At 48.9% G+C, this 20,720-nt stretch overlaps 1 protein-coding gene across 1 annotated transcript in view; it reads right to left on the bottom strand.

Moving 5' to 3' along the window:
• Positions 1 to 7,255: 7,255 nt before the first annotated feature.
• The window catches only part of KPTN (kaptin, actin binding protein), a 31,874-nt gene continuing 18,409 nt past the window's right edge, over positions 7,256 to 20,720 (bottom strand). The window contains exons 8-13 of the mRNA XM_040405133.1: positions 20,439 to 20,540; positions 20,280 to 20,358; positions 14,960 to 15,095; positions 11,755 to 11,910; positions 7,427 to 7,526; positions 7,256 to 7,395 (exon numbers count right to left, since the gene is read on the bottom strand). Of these exons, the coding sequence (XP_040261067.1) occupies positions 7,376 to 7,395; positions 7,427 to 7,526; positions 11,755 to 11,910; positions 14,960 to 15,095; positions 20,280 to 20,358; positions 20,439 to 20,540 (593 nt within the window). The 3' untranslated portion in view covers positions 7,256 to 7,375. The remainder of the gene's footprint in view (positions 7,396 to 7,426; positions 7,527 to 11,754; positions 11,911 to 14,959; positions 15,096 to 20,279; positions 20,359 to 20,438; positions 20,541 to 20,720) is intronic.

The following is a 20,720-nucleotide window of genomic DNA, read 5'->3' as shown; positions in this document are numbered from 1 at the left end:
CATTTTTCAAACCATCTGGATCTGAATACGTTATGTAACTGCACGTAATTAAAAATGCAGTATAACCACAGTTATTCAATAAATTGTACCTGTACAGCGCCACCTGCTGTTTGTTATTTTCTTGATTTTTCCATCCACCTCAATAACATAAGTGAGCTTATCGCACATGCTCAATTCCATCCTTCCGCTGCCACCAGCTGGATCTGCTGTAAGATGCCATGGCAATTACAGGGAGAGAGCTGAAGCAAAAAAAGGACATGCCCCCTGAGCTTTGATAGGGAGAGAGCAGCAGCAGAAAGGGCATATCCCCTGAGCTGCAATAGGGAAATAGTTGCAACAAAAAAGGACACATCCCCAAGCTGTGATATTGAAGCCTATATAGCCTCACCTGTAGAGAAACTTTGTAGGGGGTCTTCATAAGAGAAGAGACGCCATAAGGGAAGAGTTGGACTGCACAAAGGAATCCAGGTTCTAACATAATAAAAAAGAGCCACCTGTAATACGGCCCATAGGGTTGGAAAATGGACAAGATCTCATGTGACGCTTAGGGTACTGTACACGGCGCAGGTTTGTATGAAATCTACACCATAAGGCCGAATGCACACGGCCGTGTTCAGCGGCCGGGAGCGGTCCGTGGTATGCCGGACTGGATTCCTGTTCAGAGCAGGAGCGCACGGCATCATTGGTTGCTATGACGCCGTGCGTTTCATGCCGCCACTGCACTACAGTAATACACTATACGAGTGTATTACTGTAGTGTAGCGGCGGCATGAACCGCACGGCGTCATAGCAACCAATGGCGCCGTGCGCTCCTGCTCTGAACAGGAATCCAGCCCGGCATACCACGGACCGCTCTCAGCCGCGGAACACGGCCGTGTGCATTCGGCCTAAAGGCGCTAAAAACCGCACTTAAATCTGCACTATTTATTTTGGGGGGTTTTGGTGTGGATTTTCTGTTTATGTTAACAACCCCATTGAAGTCTATAGGGAAAACCACTATAGATAAAGTGCGGAATCACACATTTCAAAATCCGTACAGCAGGTCGATTTCTGCACGGAAGAAAAGGGCGAAGTGTACATGAGATCTGTCAAATCTCATTCACTTTGCTGCTACTGTATTAGGCTGTGTTTTTTCAGCATGAAAATCCACACTGAAAATAAACGTGTAATCTGCATTGTGTGCAGGCACCCTTACTGTTGAATTTTAGATTTTGGAGCTGAGAGACTCCCTTTAAAGACACAGTCACAGCTATGTAACAGTTCAACAGATAACACAGGTGGTATTGCCACCATAACAGGGTCGATGGTAAACCGTAGCCTGAGGTTTAAAAAAAAAAAAAAAAAAAAAAATGGCCGTGCTTCTTGTACAAGCATAACTGTGAAGGAACAGTTGGCCTTTTCCTGATGTTTTTTCAGCCATATTATTCCCTTTCTCAGCTGCACAGCTAGATACATTTCACTCAGATGCAGGGGGAGTCTTCATTCATAGCAGAAATCTGCTCCATGCTTAAAAAGGGGTAAAAATAAAAGTACTGCAGCAACTACAGTAACTGAATATTTTGGCGGTCATTTATCATACTGAAATTCGCCTATATTAGGCGTATTTCAGGAGCAGTTTGCGGTGCAACAGTTAGTTGTGCCTAAATCTGTGACTTCCCATTTCACGCCAGGTCTAAAAAAGTGGGCATGGCGTGGGCAGGGAAGGGCCGGGAGGTCCGTCTCATTCATCATTTTCTATGCCTGTTTTAGGCATAGAAAATAATCTAAATGTAAGGATGCAAGGAAGCTAGCTTACATTTAGACTGGCGCTGGATGCGATGAAATTATGTAGAGGCCAGCACCTCTTCATTACTTTGGCGGATCCACTGCCAGATACAGAACGTCTAAAACGCTGGTCTTAAGAAATAACCCCCATTGTTTGTAGGTATAGGAGCATGTATGTAAGGTTATTTAAAAAAGTGTTACTACCATTAAAGGGGTTGTCCGGGTTCAGAGCTGAACCCGGACATACCCTTATTTTCACCCAGGCAGCCCCCCTTAGGCTATCTCATGCTCCGATGCGCTCCCGTGCCCTGCGCTAAATCGCGCAGGGCACAGGCTTTTTTGTTTTCAATAACACACTGCCGGGCGGTAACTTCTGCCCGGCAGTGTGTTCGGTGACGTCACCGACTCTGAGGGGTGGGCTTTAGCTCTGCCCTAGCCGTTTTACTGCCTAGGGCAGAGCTAAATCCCGCCCATAAGTGCCGGTGACGTCACCGGGGTTCCTGTCAGCCCCATGGAGAGCCCCGGTACGTCACCGGAACTCCTAAAAATGCCTTTGCCCTGCGCAATTTAGCGCAGGGCAAAGAAGAGCATCGGAGCATGAACTGCTCCGATGCTCATGTCAGGGGGGCTGCCGGGGTGAAAATGGAGGGAGGTCCGGGTTCAGCTCTGAACCCGGACCATCCCTTTAAGTGGCGCTCATTGCATATGGATAGGGAACTGTGTAAATGTGTATGCAATGTGCTCCCCCTAGTGGCCGCTACAGATAAAAATAATTTTAGCAGTTCACTCAGTGAAGGTCTGAAATTAAGAATTGGGAGCAGTTCAGTCCCAGGCTCCATGCCATTGGCACAGCCTGCCTCTATGTCAGGTATGCCACTGAATTGGGCTAACGAGATTACTAATTGCTAGTTTACAGGATGTACTTCCGGATCGTCTGTGGTCTTTAGGCTCCCAGCCACTGATAGATATCATTACTGTTAGCTCTGCAGTCTCAGAGCTTTGTTAATGAGCAGAGGATGACATTTCCCTTAAACATCCCCTGGAGACTTCTACATGACCAGACATCACCGTAACCCCTTGTGTGGAAAAAAAGTAATGTACTGTGCGCTTTCCACCTTAAATGACCTGTCCCGCTCACGCAGATTACACAAGGACTTTTACAAGACGCATTTAGAGGAACGGGGCGGCCGCAAAAATTTCATGTGAACGTAGTCTAATCATCCAGCTCAGGGCACAACAACATCAGTAATTAAATTAAAGGGGTATCCTCCCCATAAGCACATCCACAGTATAAGTCATAAATGTTGGGGTCCCAGATAAGATCCTCACCTTTCGGGAAAATCACAAGAACAGGGGCAGAGAGAAAACGAGATTTTTGTAAAAAACTTACCAGTAAAATCTCTTTCTCGCTCTTCATTGGGGGACACAGAGACCGTGGGTATAGCTATGTCCTCTAGGAGGCGTTGAAACTAGTAAAAGCTGGTAGCTCCTCCCCTGGCAGCTATACCCCCTCCAGCCTGGAGAGAGAGCTTCAGTTTGTGAGAAGCAGTAGGAGAAGCAAGTAAACCAACGAAAAAACGTGGAACAGCAACAATGCCGAGAACCGAACCAGGTTCTAACCAGCAACAGCCACAACGTGGACGAACAACAGTGAAGAGCGAGAAAGAGATTTTACTAGTAAGTTTTACAAAAATCTTGTTTTCTCGCCCATATTCATTGGGGGACACAGAGACCGTGGGAAGTCCAAGAGCAGTCCACAGGGAGGGAAAACCACAGACCCATGGAGCAAGCGCCCCTGCAGGTAACTAAGAACAGCCGCCTGCAAGACCATGTGGTCCAAAGGCGGCGCCCGCCGATGCATAAGTATGCATCTGGCAAAATCTCGTGAATGTGCGGAAGGAGGACAGTAGCCGCCCTGCACAACTGCTTGGCCGAACTTTGAATCCTCCGAGCCCAAGAGCGCCCACCGCTCTGGTGGAGTGAGCCGTGACACCGAAGGGCGGGACCCTGACCCGGGTGCAGTATGCTTAAGCAAATGCAGACGTGCAATTGCCACCCTGGAGGCCGCCAATGCCTTGCGAGGACCCTCCGGGATGACAAAAAAGGAGAGTCCGTACACCGGAAGGAACTGGAGGCTGGCAATAAATCGTCAGAGCCCTGACAACGTCCAAATGACCCAACTCCCTTTCCCTAGGGTGTGAAGGGGAGGGACACAGTGATGGAAGGACAGTTTCTGCATTGAAATGGAAAATCAGAGACCACCGTTGGAGAAAGGAATGAACGGGACGGGGAACCGCTTATCCCTGTCAGAAGCAGGAGGTTCTCTGCAAGAGAGCGCCCCAACCCGGACACCCATCTGATGGATGTGATAGCCACCAGAAAAAAACACCTTCCAGGATATGAGTCGGAGGTGACATCTCCCGCAAGGTTCAAGGGGAGAATTCCGGAGCGCTGAAAAGACTAAGTTCAGATCCCAAGGCGGTAAAGGAGGACGGTATGGAGGAACCATATATGCCATTCCCTGAAGTAAGGTATTATGGGCCCCGGGTGAGTCAGAGGACGCTGGAAAAGATACACAGCGCCGAAACTGCCCCAGCAAGGAACTAATGGCCAACTGAAAAACCCAGGACCACAGGATCCACCCCTGCTAAAGGGAAGCGCTCCACGGAAACGGTAAGTGGTCCACCAATGTCCCCCGAGCCGAAGAGGTTTGTGGAAAGAATGAGAAGCTGGCTGATAAACTATCGAGAAAGGAACGCCTGAATGAGGCATGTCCAACCGCAAGCCAAGGAATCAACACATTGGATAGGTAAAAGTAGAGACGATATGAGAATCATCGGCGGTAGAGTTCCGTCAGCGACTGTGTATTGACGGTGTAGCAACACTGCTCGAGGGAAAATTTTGACCAGACCAAGATGAGAGAAAAAGACTCCTGCCTTGGAGAAGGAAGAATAGAAGGGGTGTTCCGTTCCAGGAACGAAACTCCATCAACAGTCGTGAGAGCCCCCTGGCTCAGCCTGGCGTGGTGAGTCTCGTAGTCTAGCCACGGAATGTGCAGTAAAAAGGCATGATTACATCGGACTGACATGGCAGTCACTAGTCAAGTCTTGAGAGAGGTAGTTGTAGATATGGGTAGTACACCCAGGACCAACGGGTAGGACTTGGAAAACGTCACAGCCCAACAGTCGGTCTGGAAGAAAAAAAAACACAGAACCAATACCCTGCATCAACATAGATTAGGGGAAGTAGTAAAGTAGGAGCTACCAAGGTTTGCGGAGTAACCGTGAACCCCGAGCCAGAGAAGGAAAAAAACTGAAGGAAAGAGTGGTAGGGCGAAGCCCATTCCCCATCTGAGACTGGCACTCACAGAAGTAGCCACCGGATGATAGTGGCGGTGCCACACTCCGCCTAAGGCCTCATGCACACGACCGTTGTGTGCATCCGTGTCCGTTGTTCCGTTTTCCGTGATTTTCTGCGGACCCATTGACTTTCAACTCGGAAAATGCACCGTTGTTCATCTGCGTCCGTGATCCGTGTTTCCTGTCCGTCAAAAAAATAGGACCTGTCCTATTTTTTTGACGGACAACAGTTCGCGGACCCATTCAAGATCCGCAGATCCGTCTGCATCGTGAAAACTCAGATCCGACAGTATATTCTAACAGAGGCGTTCCCATGGTGATGGGGACGCTTCAAGTTAGAATATACTAAGAACTGTGTACATGACTGCCCCTGCTGCCTGGCAGCACCCGATCTCTTACAGGGGGCTGTGATCCGCACAATTAACCCCTCAGGTGACGCACCTGAGGGGTTAATTGTGCGTATCATAGCCCCCTGTGAGAGATCGGGTGCTGCCAGGCAGCAGGGGCCAGACCCCCCTCCCTCCCCTGTATTTAACTGATTGGTGGCCAGTGCTGCCTCCCCCCCCCCCTTCCCATCATTGGTGGCAGCGGAGAGTTCCGATCGGAGTCCCAGTTTAATCGCTGGGGCTCCGATCGGTTACCATGGAAACCAGGACGCTACTGCAGTCCTGGCTGCCATGGTTACTTAGCAATTTTAGAAGCATTATACTTATCTGCGCTGTCTGTGACCGGCCGGGCGCTCCTCCTACTGGTAAGTGACAGGTCTGTGCGGCGCATTGCCTATAGCACAGACCTGTCACTTACCAGTAGGAGGAGCGCCCGGCCGGTCACAGACAGCGCAGGTAGGTATAATGCTTCTAAAATTGCTAAGTAACCATGGCAGCCAGGACTGCAGTAGCGTCCTGGTTTCCATGGTAACCGATCGGAGCCCCAGCGTCCGCACTGGCCACCAATGAGTTAAATACAGGGGAGGGAGGAAGGGTGGGGGTGTGAGGAAATATCCTGCTCTGGCCTGTTGTGTGCAGCCTTAACTCTCAGAATCTTGTCCATGGCAGTCGCAAGCTCGCCGGTGGGAGTTATCAACTAAACTACCCGGGGGTGGAATGGGAACTTCTAGAGGTTCACTCACCGGATTGCGCCCAAACGACCTCGGAAAGAGATTGGGAAGTCCGGAGTTCCACCATTGGAGTAGGCAGGCGGTGCTTATCAACCAAACGACCCGGAGGCGAGTGGGAAGGTCCAGAGGTCCACCATTGGATTTGCACAGGTGGTGCTAATCCACCAAACGACCCCGGAGGGTGCTTGGGAAGGTCCAGATGTCCATCATGGGATTGCGCAAGCAGCACTCTATCAACCAAAACGACCCAGATTGACTGGGAAGGTCTGGATGTCCACCTGGATTGCGCAGGCCGCGTTTTATCAACCAAATGACCCAAGAGGGTGATTGGGACGATCCAGATGTACACAATTGGATTGCGCAGGTGGTGCTTATCAACCAAACGACCCCGGAGGGTGATTGGGAAGGTCCAGATGTACACAATTGGATTGCGCAGGCAGCGCTTGGCAACCAAACAGCCCCAGAGGGTGAAAGGAAATATTTAGATCTACCAGTGGATTGCGCAGGCATCGCTTTATTAACCAAACTGTCAGAGGAGGACCCTTCAGTTTTCCATTTATGTGCCCGCAATATATGCAAATGAGCCTCTAGGGGCAACAGGGGCGTTGTCATTACACCTAGAGGCTCAGCTCTCTCTGCAACTGCTGCGCCCCCTGCACTTTGATTGACAGGGCCAGGCAGTGATGATGTTTGCTCATTTGCATATATTAAAACTTCATTTTTCTCAGCAATGCGGGCACATATAAACATGGGACCAACACAGATGTCTTCAGCTGCCAAGTGCACATGTAACAGGTCAGCCAGTGTCATAGGGACAAAACTGCTGACAGATGCCTTTACGAAGTTGCACAGAAATGACCTTGTATTATATGGCAGGTATATGGCAGTGTTATAGCTAACCCCATAGGCATAAGAGTGCATGCTGACATTAACTTAACGTCTGTGATGATTACATGCCCATACAGGGCTCCATTTACTACCGGCCGCACACACAGAGATGGACACTGGATATAAATCTCTCCTGCGTCCTGAGCTGTTTATTTGAGCAGTGGTAACGGATTCAGAAGGCAGATTTGTCCAGATTATAATGTATAAGGTCCTGATAGGAAAGCGATTCATGTTCCAGGCACCAGGTTTAAGGATCTGGCGAAGGGTTCGCTGCAGCCTCAGGGGGTCGGCTCGACCTCGACTCCTTTCTGCACGTGAGACATGTCTGACACGCTGGCCTTCTCTACCTGCTGTCGGAGCCTCTGGATCAGACACTGTGACGTCTTCGCCAGGCTGTGCTGTATGGAGAGAGAAGAGATACGCCATAAGTCACCACAACCATTATGCCTCTTTCGCCATCTAGCTGGTATTATATTCATGAAGCAGGAGGCTCAGGATGAGCTACCTCCAAGTAACATTGGAAGAGACTGGTCAAAATGAATACAAAAAAAAAGCTAAGGAGTTAGCCCCATTATGTCTAAATGCACACGATCAGGATTGCGTGCGGAAAATCTGCACCGTAGGTTATGTACATTGTATTCTATGAGAATTTGAAATTCTCATGCACACAATGCAGATTTTTTTTCCGCACGGATTTTAAAATCTGCAGCAGGTCGATTTATTTTATATTTCCTGACCGGATTTTCTCCAATCACTTAGTATGCGTGGAAAACCGCACCAATTGATGCGGATTGTCCGCACGGATTTCCCTGCACATAAATCCTGAACGTGTGCATGTAAACCTAAAAGGGATTAGAAAGATGTGGCTGCTCTCTTCCAGAAACAGTGCCACACTTGTCCTCAGGTTGTACGTGGTATTGCAGACCAGCTCCATTCACGCAACCACACAACCCACGGACGGTGTGGCGTTTCCGGAAGGAAGCAGTCATGTCTTTCTAATGCCCCTCCACCAGTGACTCGGTTCATATGTCGGCCTCCTAAATGCAGCCAAACTTCTGTGGCGGGAGACCAAGAGGAAACAGCTCGCCGACTTCTGACTACCGTGCCAGCGGAATGTGCATAAATACCACCAGGAAACTAATTAAGAGCTTCTGGATAATTATTAATCAAGCTGATAGCCGGCGACTTAGCAGGTGTAAAGCGAGGGCCACAGCCTGATCTCTGCAGGAACAGAAAAAGATGATTTGTGCAAGAAATAATGAAGACGCCATGGCGTGCACCTCGCCTACTTTAATAAGGCACACAACAGGCTGTCCGGATGGTGAAATACGCACAGCTATCAAACGAGGTGGTGGGAGCACGCTGCCTCGTCACAGCACACAGGAACTCATCTCAATGGGGCAATGTCTTCCCCTTCTATTCCTAAATTATACGTCTGTCTTAAATAACTAACACATTATGACTGTGAGTGGTCAGAACATGGAAATGACAGAATTTGCCCTAATAAGACCTCCAAATATGTCCATCTAGGGCAGGGGTGGGGAACCTCCGGCCCGAGGGCCGTATGCGGCCCACGGTATCATTTCATGTGGCCCCCGGCCCCCTGCCAGAACATAATGTGAAAATGCTTATGACCCCTTCCATTATGGAAGCGGTCATTAGCATACGGGAGGCACAGGAAGGTGAGAACAGCACTGCACTGGCTGTCCTCACCTTCCCTGGTCTTCTTTCAGCCCCACACTGTGTCCTGACACATCCAGCGTCAGGACGCAGTGCACGTAGACGTGCACTATGACCTGACGCTGTGCGGTGTGAGGTGACAATATAGTGCGGCAGGAAGAAGAACAGGGAGGGTAAGTGAATCTGCCAAGAGGCAGCGCCGTACGGAGCTGGAGAGGTAAGTTTATTTGTTTATCTTAAATACAGTATCTGATCTGATGTCTGATTGGGGCTGATCTGAGGCTAAAGGAGGGTGGGGAGGGTCTGATGGGGGTCTGATCTGAGGCTTGGGAGGGTCTGATCTGAGGCTGGGGGTGTCTGATCTGAGGCTGGGGTTTGATAGGGGTCTGATCTGAGACTAGGGGGGCTGATCTGAGGCTGGGGAGGGTCTAATGGGGGCTGATCTGAGGCTAGGGAGGGTATTATGAAGGTCTGATCTGAGGCTGGGGGGTCTTATAGGGGCTGATCTGACCCTGGGGGGTCAGATGGGTGCTGATCTGAGGCTGGGCGTCTGATCCGGGTCTGGTCTGAGGCTGGGGGTCTGATCTGAAGCTAGGAAGGGTCTGATTGGGGTCTAATCTGAGGCTTAGAGGTCTAATGGGAGTCTGATCTGAGGCTGATGTAGGCCTGGGGGGTCTGATAGGAGGCTGATTTCAGGCTGATGGAGGTGGGGGCAGATATTTTGCTGAGAAAGGGACAAAGGCAGGGACAGTTGCGAAGAAAGAGGCAGGGAGAGTGAAAGCTGGGTGAACCCCTCTCTGGACCCCCTGGGTTTAGCTTCCTGCCATTAATGTCAAATAAGTAACATTCTGAACTTAAAAATTAGACTGCTATGTGTGGTCAATATGGCGCCTGTATTGTATGTAATATACTGTATATATATATAGTGCAGGCGCTATTTTGTGCTGCAAAAATACAGCCCTCTAGATTATTTTAATTGAAGTGCAATTTCTGTAACTTATCCCTAAGTCAATTATATGTTTGACCAAATACAGCAGTAAAAATTTTTTATTGAGAATTTTGTATGGCCCCCGAATGATGTTACAAATATCCAAATGGCCCTTGGCAGCAAAATGGTTCCCCACCGCTGATCTAGGGGCTAGAGGTTTCTGGGCTTTTACTGGATACTGGGCTTTTTTACTCAGGATAGGTCATCAATATCTGATCGGCGGGGGTCTGACACCCGGGAACCCCACCGATCAGCTGTACGGGGAGACGGAGCGCGCACATGCTGTCTTCCTTCTCTCTTCCTGTCCACTGCTGCTGTCCCATAGACATAGAGCGGAGAGCAAGAAGAGGGAAGGGGGACGGCACGTACGCACTGCGCGCGCTGTTTCCTCATACAGCTGATCGGCGGGGGTGCCGGGTGTCAGACCCCCGCTGATCAGATATTGGTGACCTATCCTGAGGATAGATCATCAATATTAAAAACACCTGGACAACCCTTTTAAAGGGGTTTTCCGGGAGTACAATATTTATGTTTTATCCATTGAGTGCTGCGTCCTCCTCACAACTTACCATGGACCACCTCATACGCTGTATAGCAGCTCACCCCCATTCACTTGGAAGGACTAAGATGCACCTAGTCCATGTGACCGATGAACGTGACGGCACGGGCCTACGAAGTGGGTGCAGCACTCATCGGAGCACCACATCCTCTTTAAACAGCTGATCTCTGGAGTCAGACCCACCAATGACCTATCCTAAAGGATAGGTCATCACTATTATACTCCTGGGAAAACCCCTTTAATGAACCTTCCCTACCAGTCACCAATGCCGACAGGGTTCATGGGGCATAAAGTGGGACTCGCTTTACATTTCTTGCTTCAAACGAGTCCCAGAACACACAGTCTCGCCCTCCAACTGGCATATTGGGGAACGATCTTCTAGAAGGTGCAATGGCACTTGTCTATAAGGAGAACGGAAAGGACAGATTCGGCACATAACTGAGCCGAACGGAGCCTACGGACCCCATAGACTATAATGGGGTCCGTTAGGTTTACGCTCAGAAGATAATTTTGGAGCGGAGACAAAAGTCCTGCATGCACTACTTTTGTCTCCGCTCCAAAATCATCTTCTGAGCGGAAACCTAACGAACCCCATTATAGTCTATAAAAGGGATGTCTGCTTTTCACAATCCCTGGGGGAGGACATAGCATCCTGCTGCTGGAAACAGAGAAACACTGCAGCAAGTGCTCAGTTACCCTGCAGCGCCACCACAGGGGAAACTGAAGCACTGCATGGTGACCACTGAAATCGATGAGCTGTCTGTGTAATGCATGGGTGTGTTAGATCTCCCAAAGAAAGAGGTGCTCTACTCCAGTCAACTGATGGAGGTCCCAAAGGTCGGACTCCCCACCCCCTTGGAAGCCGTCTTACATTTATCAGCCAAAGTTATGGAGAGTATCAGCAACTCCTGCACTGGCCGAGGCATCCGTACATGTGTTACGTGGATGGTGGGTGGAGGGGAAATGTATAACTGGGCCACAACTTCCTCTGTGATCGCAACTGATCACCAGGCCAGCTTCATTTCAAGAAGAGGTTGTCAGGGTAAGACAAAACCCTGATATAACGGCATCCCCTCTGTCTAAAAGACAGCATGTAGATAACTTTCGGAATAATGAGTCAGTTGCTTTATTTATTTTGTATTGTTCCAGTGTCACCGTGTGTATTGTAATCCAGAGCTGCATTCATAGTTCTGTTGCCTGCAGTGATGAAATCTGCACAGAGTTTGCGCTGTGATTGCATTGTACAGTTAAAAAATGATAGTAAAAAGATAGTAATTCTGTACTGCAGAAAGCAATAGGGGGAGTGTCTGTCGCCAATCTGTTGACAGGTTCTAATAGAAACCAGCAGAACTGTGAATGTAGTCGTCGGCTGTGATACAGGCAGGAATCGGGATCTTACCTGCAGTATGTGGAGTCCTTTCAGACACATAATGGCCAGCTCACACAGTCCGTCCCATGTCAAATCCACGTGGGCGATGCAGAGCAGGGGGCTGGGGAAACTTCTTTGCCACAAAGGTTGGAAACGCCCCTCTATGTACTTGTAACACAGGAGCTCCTGACAGAGAGAGTTACCGAGAATAAGCTCTGCAGTCCAGAACACTGCAGGGCAATTACAAGCCGAGTGTGGTGTAAATGCCCGGTTACTTTAAAAACAAATTGGGCAACTACAGACTGATGACCTATGCTCCTGGAACCCCCACTGATCAGCCGTTTGAAAAGGCCACGGCACTTTGGTGAGCACTGCGGCCCCCCTCACAGCGCCATACATTGTATAGTGGCTGTGCTTGGTATTGCAGCTCGGGCCCATTCACCTGAATGGGACTGACCTGCACATAGGCCATGTCACCAATGAATGTGAGATCAATGGCCTAAGAAGAGGATGCGGCCTGTTCAAACAGCTTACTTTCCTCCTGAAACCGGACAACCCCTGGGATCTGCCTAAAGTAAAGAACAAGTAGGTACTTACCTGACAGATCCCATGTTCTGGCTTCGGGTTTTAAAGGGAACCTGTCACCAGGATTTTGGGTATAGAGCTGAGGACATGGGTTGCTGGATGGCCGCTAGCACATCCGCAATACCCAGTCCCCATAGCTCTGTGTGCTTTTATTGTGTATAAAAACCGATTTGATACATATGCAAATTACCCTGAGATGCGTCAGAGCTTGAAAATATGACTCTTCTCTGGTCACACAAGTAAGATATGACTCTTTTATGTTAATTTGCATATGTATCAAATCGGGTTTTTTTACACAATAAAAGCACATAGAGCTATGGGGACTGGGTATTGCGGATGTGCTAGCGGCCATCCAGCAACCCATGTCCTCAGCTCTATACCCAAAATCCCGGTGACAGGTTCCCTTTAAGTACTTACTTGTTCTTTATTTCAGACGGATACCGGGTTGTTCCCTCATGACTGGACAACCCCTTTAAAGAGGTTGTCCCATGAAAAATATTCTAGTTTTCAAACCAGCCCCTGGATCTGAATACTTTTGCAATTACATGTAATTAAACATTTGGCATAGCCAGTGAGCTATTCAATAAAATGTATCTCTATAGCGCCACCTGCTGTTTTTTTCTTTTCTTATTTCTCTGTCCTGTTCACTGAGATGGTCGCACATGCTCAGTTTATCCTTCAGCTACCTCTTGAGGTGTGATAGGGAGAGAGCTGTAGCAGAAAGGACACACCCCCTGAGCTGTGATAGGGAGAGAGCTGTAGCAGAAAGGACATAGCAGAAAGGACACACCCCCTGAGCTGTGATAGGGAGAGAGCTGTAGCAGAAAGGACACACCCCCTGAGCTGTGATAGGGAGAGAGCTGTAGCAGAAAGGACACACCCCCTGAGCTGCACCAGAAAAACTCCCCTTGAGCTCCCAGCTTGATATAAATCTAGCAGAGCAATGAATGGGGAGATCTCTGGATCCATGTGAGGTCCAGGGCTGGTTCTAGCTTTGTTAGAAAGATGCTGTCATGTTCTATATGATGTCTGATTTTAATTTTTTATATTAGTAATGGGATAACCCCTTTAACGCTAGGGTTATGTGACAAAGAGATATGGGACTTGGAGGTCGGTATCTCATCTGCCATCCTGGAAGATTACTCTAACATCGGCATATAGATCACAACTTCAGGTCACTCGTTTCCAAAGTGATAGACAAATAAGTAATTTTTCAAAGCCTCATCTGTGAAATTCAAGAGTCACGCAGTCCTTTAAATGAACCGGTGAAAGCATCTCAAGGGTCCATTCACACGTCCGTAGTGTTTTGCGAATCCGCAAAACACCGGGCCGGCACCCCGATAGAAATGCCTAATCTTGTCCGCAGCTGCGAACATGTTCTATTTTTTGCGTAGCCGCGGACCGGAAATGCAGATGCGGACCGCACATTGTGTGCTGTCCGCATCTTTTCCGTCCCCATTGAAAATGAATGGGTCCGCACCCGTTCCGCATACCGTAATTATGGAACGGATCCGGATCCAAAGTGCGGACGTCTGAATGGAGCCTTAAAAGAAACTATCCAGGGCATAAAAAAATAAATAAAAAAAACTTGCAAGCCCCCGATCATCCAGTCCTAAATACAAATCTTACTACAGAGGAAGAGAAGGCATTAAAGTGAGACAGTCGCACTTAGTAACAACTTGGCCTGTTTTTACGGGGGAAATCACACATCAGGGTGCTCCAGGCAGTGTAGTGCTCTCACAAGCTGCACTTCGTTAATTAGATTCATTGTTTACACCTTCTTTGCCAGCTTCACCCACCCATACAACCGACATGTGTCAGTGGGCGGTAATCTAATTAATCTAAAGCTGCTACACTGCAATTCACCCGCCTTCACATTGCTATTTCCGGGGAATAGAACATAGCGATGCTTCATCCACAGGGGGCAGTGACCTCAGTTACCTATGCTTGCAAAACATGTGGAAAACAATGCAAGGATTAGTATTATACATGTAAGTTGCAAAGTTTCCCTTTTCATCATTTGTCGCTTTCATGTGTCCCACCTTGACACCGCTGCTAATTTGTGCTGCTGAATGCATGATCTGGGGAGAATCAGTCTCCTTCTCCCTCTGGCAGCTGACCATACGGTCCTCTCTTACTTGCCCCGCAGAAGGAGTCTTCTCAGCTATACTGGCATGCTACTGCAGAGGCTCTGTGCCTTCTCTGATAAGCAGGGCAGGAAACTATCATTTCTACTGACAGAGGATCGCTATGCACAGACCAGGCTGTGGGGAGAGAGGTAGACAAGCACATTGCTGTACAGTTTGAACAGGTGGTGCCATACTATGCAAAGAAATATGAAGCTTTCTTTCATATGAACATGGGACCAGCACAGATGTCTTCAGCTGCCAAGTGCACATGTAACAAGTCAGCCGGTGCCATAGGTACAAAACTGCTGACAGATGGGCTTTAAGTCCTACTGAGCGGGCATGGCTAAGGTGGAGTTGGCAGAACCAGCCAACAGCTGTCTCGTGTACAGTCGCCATTACAGTCGCACATTGCTGTGTGGCCATTTCTTTGCTAGGGATCTGCGCTTGATCAAGTCAGTGATGTAATGAGCATGAACACATTGTAAATCTAAGTAGTCCCACAGCACTGGCTTACTAACTACCTGTCCGTATGTTCCAAGTAAAATCTCAGGTTGTCCATCAAAATCGATGTCTGCTGTCACAGCACAAAGCACACTGTCAAACTGATCGCTGGTTGGCAGGAGAAGCTGCTCTCGGAGGCCGTTCTGCAAGATGTTCCTAAAATAATATTAATAATAAAAAAATAAAAAAAGTTTGAATATGAATAAGTCTGGGTGGTGGTAAATATAATGAGCTGCCTCACCAGTCATGAGAACCTCCTTCTACATGGGAAGAGATGCTGGATCTCGGTCAGGACATCAGCACAAAAAGCATTACAGAAGAGAAGAAACTATTGCAGCTTTTAGTCCCCTAGTGCAGGGATCAGCAACCTTCGGCACTCCAGCTGTTGTGAAACTACAACTCCCAGCATGCAAAATTACTCGGCTATCCTTGTAACTCCCACAGAAGTAAAGGAGGATTCTGGGAGTTGTAGTTTCAGAACAGCTGGAGTGCCGGAGGTTGCTGATCCCTACCCTTGTGGGACAAAAAAAGTCAAATTAAGATGAGTAAGATGTGATAAAATAAAATGTCTCCTGGCTCCCCCAATGCAATTGAATGTGTCAAAGAAAAAAAAAAAAAAAAAGAAGAAAAAAATCACTCAGTCCTGAAGGCTCAAAATAGTCCAGTTCTTAAAGGGGTTGACCCGATCTCAGACATTGATGGCATATTGCTAGGTGGGTTTCACCTCTGTGACTCGCTCCTGAAGTAAAGAAGAGGACACCGTGCATGTGTGGTGCTCTCTCTATTCGCTGCTATGAGAGGTCCAAAAATAGTTAACCGAGTGCGTTGCCACCTGGAGAACCTTGCAACCCAAACTGTCATCAACAGATGCCAAGGAATGAATCTGGTAAAATTTGGAAAAGGTATGGACAGAGGCCCAGGCGGCATCCTGGGCTGACCTGGGAAGCAGAAGCCTGATGCCGAACTGCCCAAGGGGCTTCAACTGCACAAGTAGAATGAGAAATCATCCAAAAGGGAAGATCTCGGCCCTTAGCCAGGTAGACCGACTGAATCCAACGGGAATTGGACACCTTGGAGGCTGGCAGGCCCTTGTGTGGGCCCTCGGAAATGACAAAGCGGGAGTCTGAGAGCCAGAAGCATTCAGTAAGCACCAGATAGATTCTGATTGCCCAGACAACATCAAGACTTGGGGATGAATAATGTCTTCATTGATGTGAAAGGAGGAAACTACCTTGGAAAGAAACAAAGGGACAAAACGGAGGACCACTTTGTCCTGATGAAGAATAAGAAAGGGGTATCTATAAGACGGAGCAGCCAGCTTGGAACCTCTGCGAATGGAGGTAATGACTACAAGAAAGGCCAGCTAGAACGAGAGAAAATGAAGGGAGGAGGCTGATGAGCAGCATCACAAACCAGATTTGGGTCCCCTCACATAGATTATACTTACCCTGCTCCCCGGCACTGCAGCATCTCGCAGGTGAGGCTAGTCCCCATTGCGACCTGCTATTGGCTGCTCCCCTTATCACTGGATATTTTGATCTACGCGACGGGGAGATGCAGCGGTGGCTGTGCGGGCATCAAGAGTGACAAGCGTGCCGGGGAGCACGGTAAGTATAATCTATATGAGGGGCCCGGGCATTGGGGGAGTCATTATAGGGGTTGGATAAGCCCTTTAAGGGACACCAGACACAAACCCTTTTCAAACCCAGACTGGAGAAAGGAAAGAATCCTGGGAATGGAGAGGAGCAGCCCTATTGACTTCAATGGGAGTGACCTGCACCTAGGTCATATGACCGATGTATAGAGAGGTCACTGGCCTAAGAAGAGGTCTAAGCACTCATGGACCACCGGGACCTTTTCGTACAGCTGATTCCAGATGTCGAACCCTGGCGATCTGATATTGATGAGCTATCCTTAGGATAGGCCATCAATATCAAATTCCCAGAAAACTCCTTTAAGCATGGTCTGAATAATAGCCTGAGAGACCACAAAAATCTTAGGACAGTGGCTTCAACAGCCACAATGTTAGCGAAGGTATATTGGTGGTGGAATAATGGACTTTGGGAAAGGAGGTTAGTGTGCAGAGGAAGAGGCTAAGGAGTTTCAACAAGAAGAAAAACCACATCCGCTTACCACACCCTGCAGAACCAGTCTGGTGTCAGATCCCCTTCCAGCTGGAGCTGTTTGAGGATGCGAGGCAGAAGTGGAAGAGTAAGAAACAGAGGGACAAACTGGGTCCAGGGAACAACCAGGGCGCCTACGGCTAGAGCTTGAGGATCTAGTGATATGGCAACGTAATCCGAAAGCTTGTGGTTCAGACAGGGGGGCGAAGAGGTCCACGTCAGAGACCACAACAATGGCACAGCTGGAGAAAAAACTCTGGCCAGAGAGACCAGTCGCCCAGACAAAGTGAGAAAGTCGGCCTCCCAATTGTGAACAGTGGAAAGGGCAAAGACATTTCTCCCCACTTATTGCATGATGCAGAAGGCTTCACGGAGCATTGCTTTTGAATTCCAACTGGATGACTCCGGAGGAGGACTTTTCACTGAGAGAGAGACAGGAAAATGGCTGTGAGCTCCAGAATGTTTAACTGTTGGGAGCTCTCCTCCAAAGACCACAGTCTTGAAAGATGGACGGTAGGACTCCTTGACCAGACGTGACAAGGAGTCCCGAAAGGAATAAAACCTCTGGGAACGTGCTGCTGAGCAGGGATGGTTCTGTGGTAAGAGAAAAGTCTTGCCCATGGCCTCCAAGATGAGCTCTACCAAGCACTTACCAAAAAGCTTTTTACCCAGAAAGGGGAGAGCTACGAGTGCCTTTTTAGATGTCACATACACTGCCCAGGAATCGCCACAGCATTAGCAACTGCTCTGCCTGCTTGGTGAGTGGGCTCAAGGGAAATATCCCAGAGGTACTGGGAAGTTTGGAGAAGCTGAGACACAAGGAAAGAGATCTGCTTGGTCAGAGTCAGCTGGCAAATACTGGAAGAAGCTATTTGGTCCAAACGACACAGACTTTAGCAACCCAGGCAGAAAAGGCAGGGAGGTTAGTGGAGCCAGCTTCAACAAAAGCAGACTTGGACAGGGAATCTATCTTCTTGTCCAAGGGGTCAGAGAGAGAAGCAGGGTCAGCCAAAGGGAGGGTGGTGTCCTTGGCAAGGCGAGCTACTTGTGGATCCACTTGCGGAGAGATGGACCTTTTAGCGATGAAATGGATTTCTCAGAGAAGAGGAAGAGGACTTCAGAAACTTTTGAAGATGGGGGCGCCTAACAGGATGAGGCCAATCTTTAGCCTGGAGTGTATGAAGACCAAGGCAGAGCACCTAGTGCAGAGAAAACATACTTCCTTCTGAGATGAGGAGGGAGAATTATCCCGAATTTGGACAGTATCTCTGCCTTCATGGGTCCTGCATGGCCTAAGATAGCCTTGTGCTCTGCTCAAAATCACTCTGAAAAGCAGCAGGTCCTTTGCGGAAAGAATGTAGGTCCCTTAAGGGACCTGTTTCTGGAAGTACAGCATGTTCTGTCCTGTCCTGGGGAGGGGTGAAGCAGCTGTAATCTGGGCAGGCAAATGCTCCACCATAGATTGGGATAGCTGGGCAAGGTTACCTATGGCCTGGGAGCGAAAAGAGGCCTATTTGGGGGAAAAAACAACTTGAGGACAGAGAAGACTGGGGCATCCTGGGGGGGTTTAGGTGCAAGGCAATGGGCTCAGACAGGGTTAGGCTGTACCCATGATAATTTCTTATTACAGCAGGTGCACATAAAATATGTAGTGACCCTGGGGAGGTCATGCTGTCTATAGGCATCTTCCCTAGAAGATGACATGTAGGCCAAGTGTCATGGTGCGGTTCACCGTGCTGTGTGTTGCCATGCAGGCTGGCTGCATGCCTTTTGCGTACTGGCTGCGGGTGTTTCCGTGCAGGCTGGTTGCTTTTGGCTGCGGTACCTGGTGTGAACCTGCCCGTGTACGTGTGTATCCCTTTTGACCGTGTCTGTAGATCTGTTCAGTGTTCCGGTTGCCATGGGCAACGCCCGGTCCTGTTCTGAGCTCTGGTGCTGATGGGCTTAACTCCCCTGTCTGCGGTGCCTGGGTGTGGTTTTGCAGGTGCACTCGTTCATCACCTATTTCTCCCTGTGTATCCTGTTCCTGGGGTCAGTTCTGGTTTAGTTGTTCTGTCTGTAAGTTTATCCTGTTCCGTTCTTGGTGTTGCTCCTTGCTGCTGACCCAAGGGGTCTTTACATCTGTCCGTTTATATGGTTCCGTCTAGGTTTTCATTGTTGTATTCTGTATCTTGTTTATGCCATGTTCTGTTCGTCTGTATCTGCTCTGTTCTGGTGCATTTTGTTATTTGTTCCTGTTCTGTTCCTTGCTTGCCTAGCAGTGCTTCTGCGTCCGTTGTCATGTCTGTATTCCTGTAGAGCCTAGCAGAGCTTATCTGCGTCTGAGCCTAGCAGAGCTTATCTGCGTCTGATCCATGTCCTGTTATTGTCTGTCTGGCAGTCCTTACTGCTTCTGTTATTCTGTTCATGTCCGCTTCTGTTCTTGTTTTACGTCTGCCTCCAGAAGGGGGTCCCTGGCTTCCCCGGAGGGGGAAATCGCCATCTATGTGCAGCTCTGCCTGGGGCAGCTTAGCTTCTATCGCTTGCGGCGCAGGTAACTGCTTCTGCCTTTGTTTCGCCTTGCCTGTCTGTAGTACCTGCATCTGTATCAGTATTGCTGTCTGTCTCTGCTGGTACCTTTGTTGGTATCTTCTGATCTGCTGGACCAGCTGCCACTGACTTGGTTTACGCTCTGTCAACTACCGTGGCTCAAGTCTATCCTTACCACCAGAGGCGCTAGTGAAGACCTGGTGTTGCTTAGTTACGCCCCTCCAGAGTATTGCCAGTCAGTGGCACAGTGGGTACACACCCGGTGGTTCGTTACACCAAGGAAGTAGCCTAAAGGGGCAAAAAATAATAATCAACCAGAGGCTACCCTACCAGACCCCCAGATGCTGTGTGCCCGGCAGCTGCAGGAGAGATGAAGACTCTTCAGAAGAGGTGCTGGACCCAGGAGCTGACGATTGCCGGAAGAGGCTTTCAGGAATTGCAGTTGAAGGAAGCAGGAGAAGACTCCTACAGAGAAGCGCGTGCTTGGAGAGGATTAGGAGGAACCAAGGAGAAAGCGCCAGCATAGTCTAAGTAGAAGCCTGGGCCTTGAATAGAGAATATGGTCGGGAATGGGGTACCGTCAGTTGCCCAAGGCTGTCAGGGTATGAAAAAGAGTTTTCCACATCTGGAGCCTTAATGGGGGAAATGAGGGGACTAAGGTAAAATAGAGGCGGAGAATGGAACTCACCAATATACTGCAGACAGCTCTATGGTGCTAGTCACCAGGACATTGTACTGCTCCTGAAAGGTATGGCCTTCCTCAATGCCTGGAATACAAAGAGACCCCAATTACCAAATATACATTGAAAATTCACCCTTGACTCATAACATTTGCCAATAGACTCACCATCCCATCTGCACGCTTCTTCTGCTCCTGCATTGGGCATACTAAATATGTGCACCTTGGAAAGGGGACCATCCTGCTGCAGAGACCAGCTCTGGAGAATCTCTGTCCAGAAACATAAGACAAAGGCGTTATTCGTGTGAGAAGTCCCAGTATGTGCTGGGAGGTCATGTAACATCTACATACAAGTGCCAGCATAGAAATATTACTTCCTTTACCATTTTACCAGTGATATATATGAGCCTTGTTCCGCCCCCCACGTCTCTCTGATGAAACCCTACAACT

This window comes from Bufo bufo, chromosome 8 (assembly GCF_905171765.1).
Source record: "Bufo bufo chromosome 8, aBufBuf1.1, whole genome shotgun sequence".
In the NCBI taxonomy this organism is placed as follows: domain Eukaryota; kingdom Metazoa; phylum Chordata; class Amphibia; order Anura; family Bufonidae; genus Bufo; species Bufo bufo.
The sequence above is the reverse complement of the archived record's forward strand: the minus strand, read 5'-3'. Positions and strand labels throughout refer to the sequence as shown.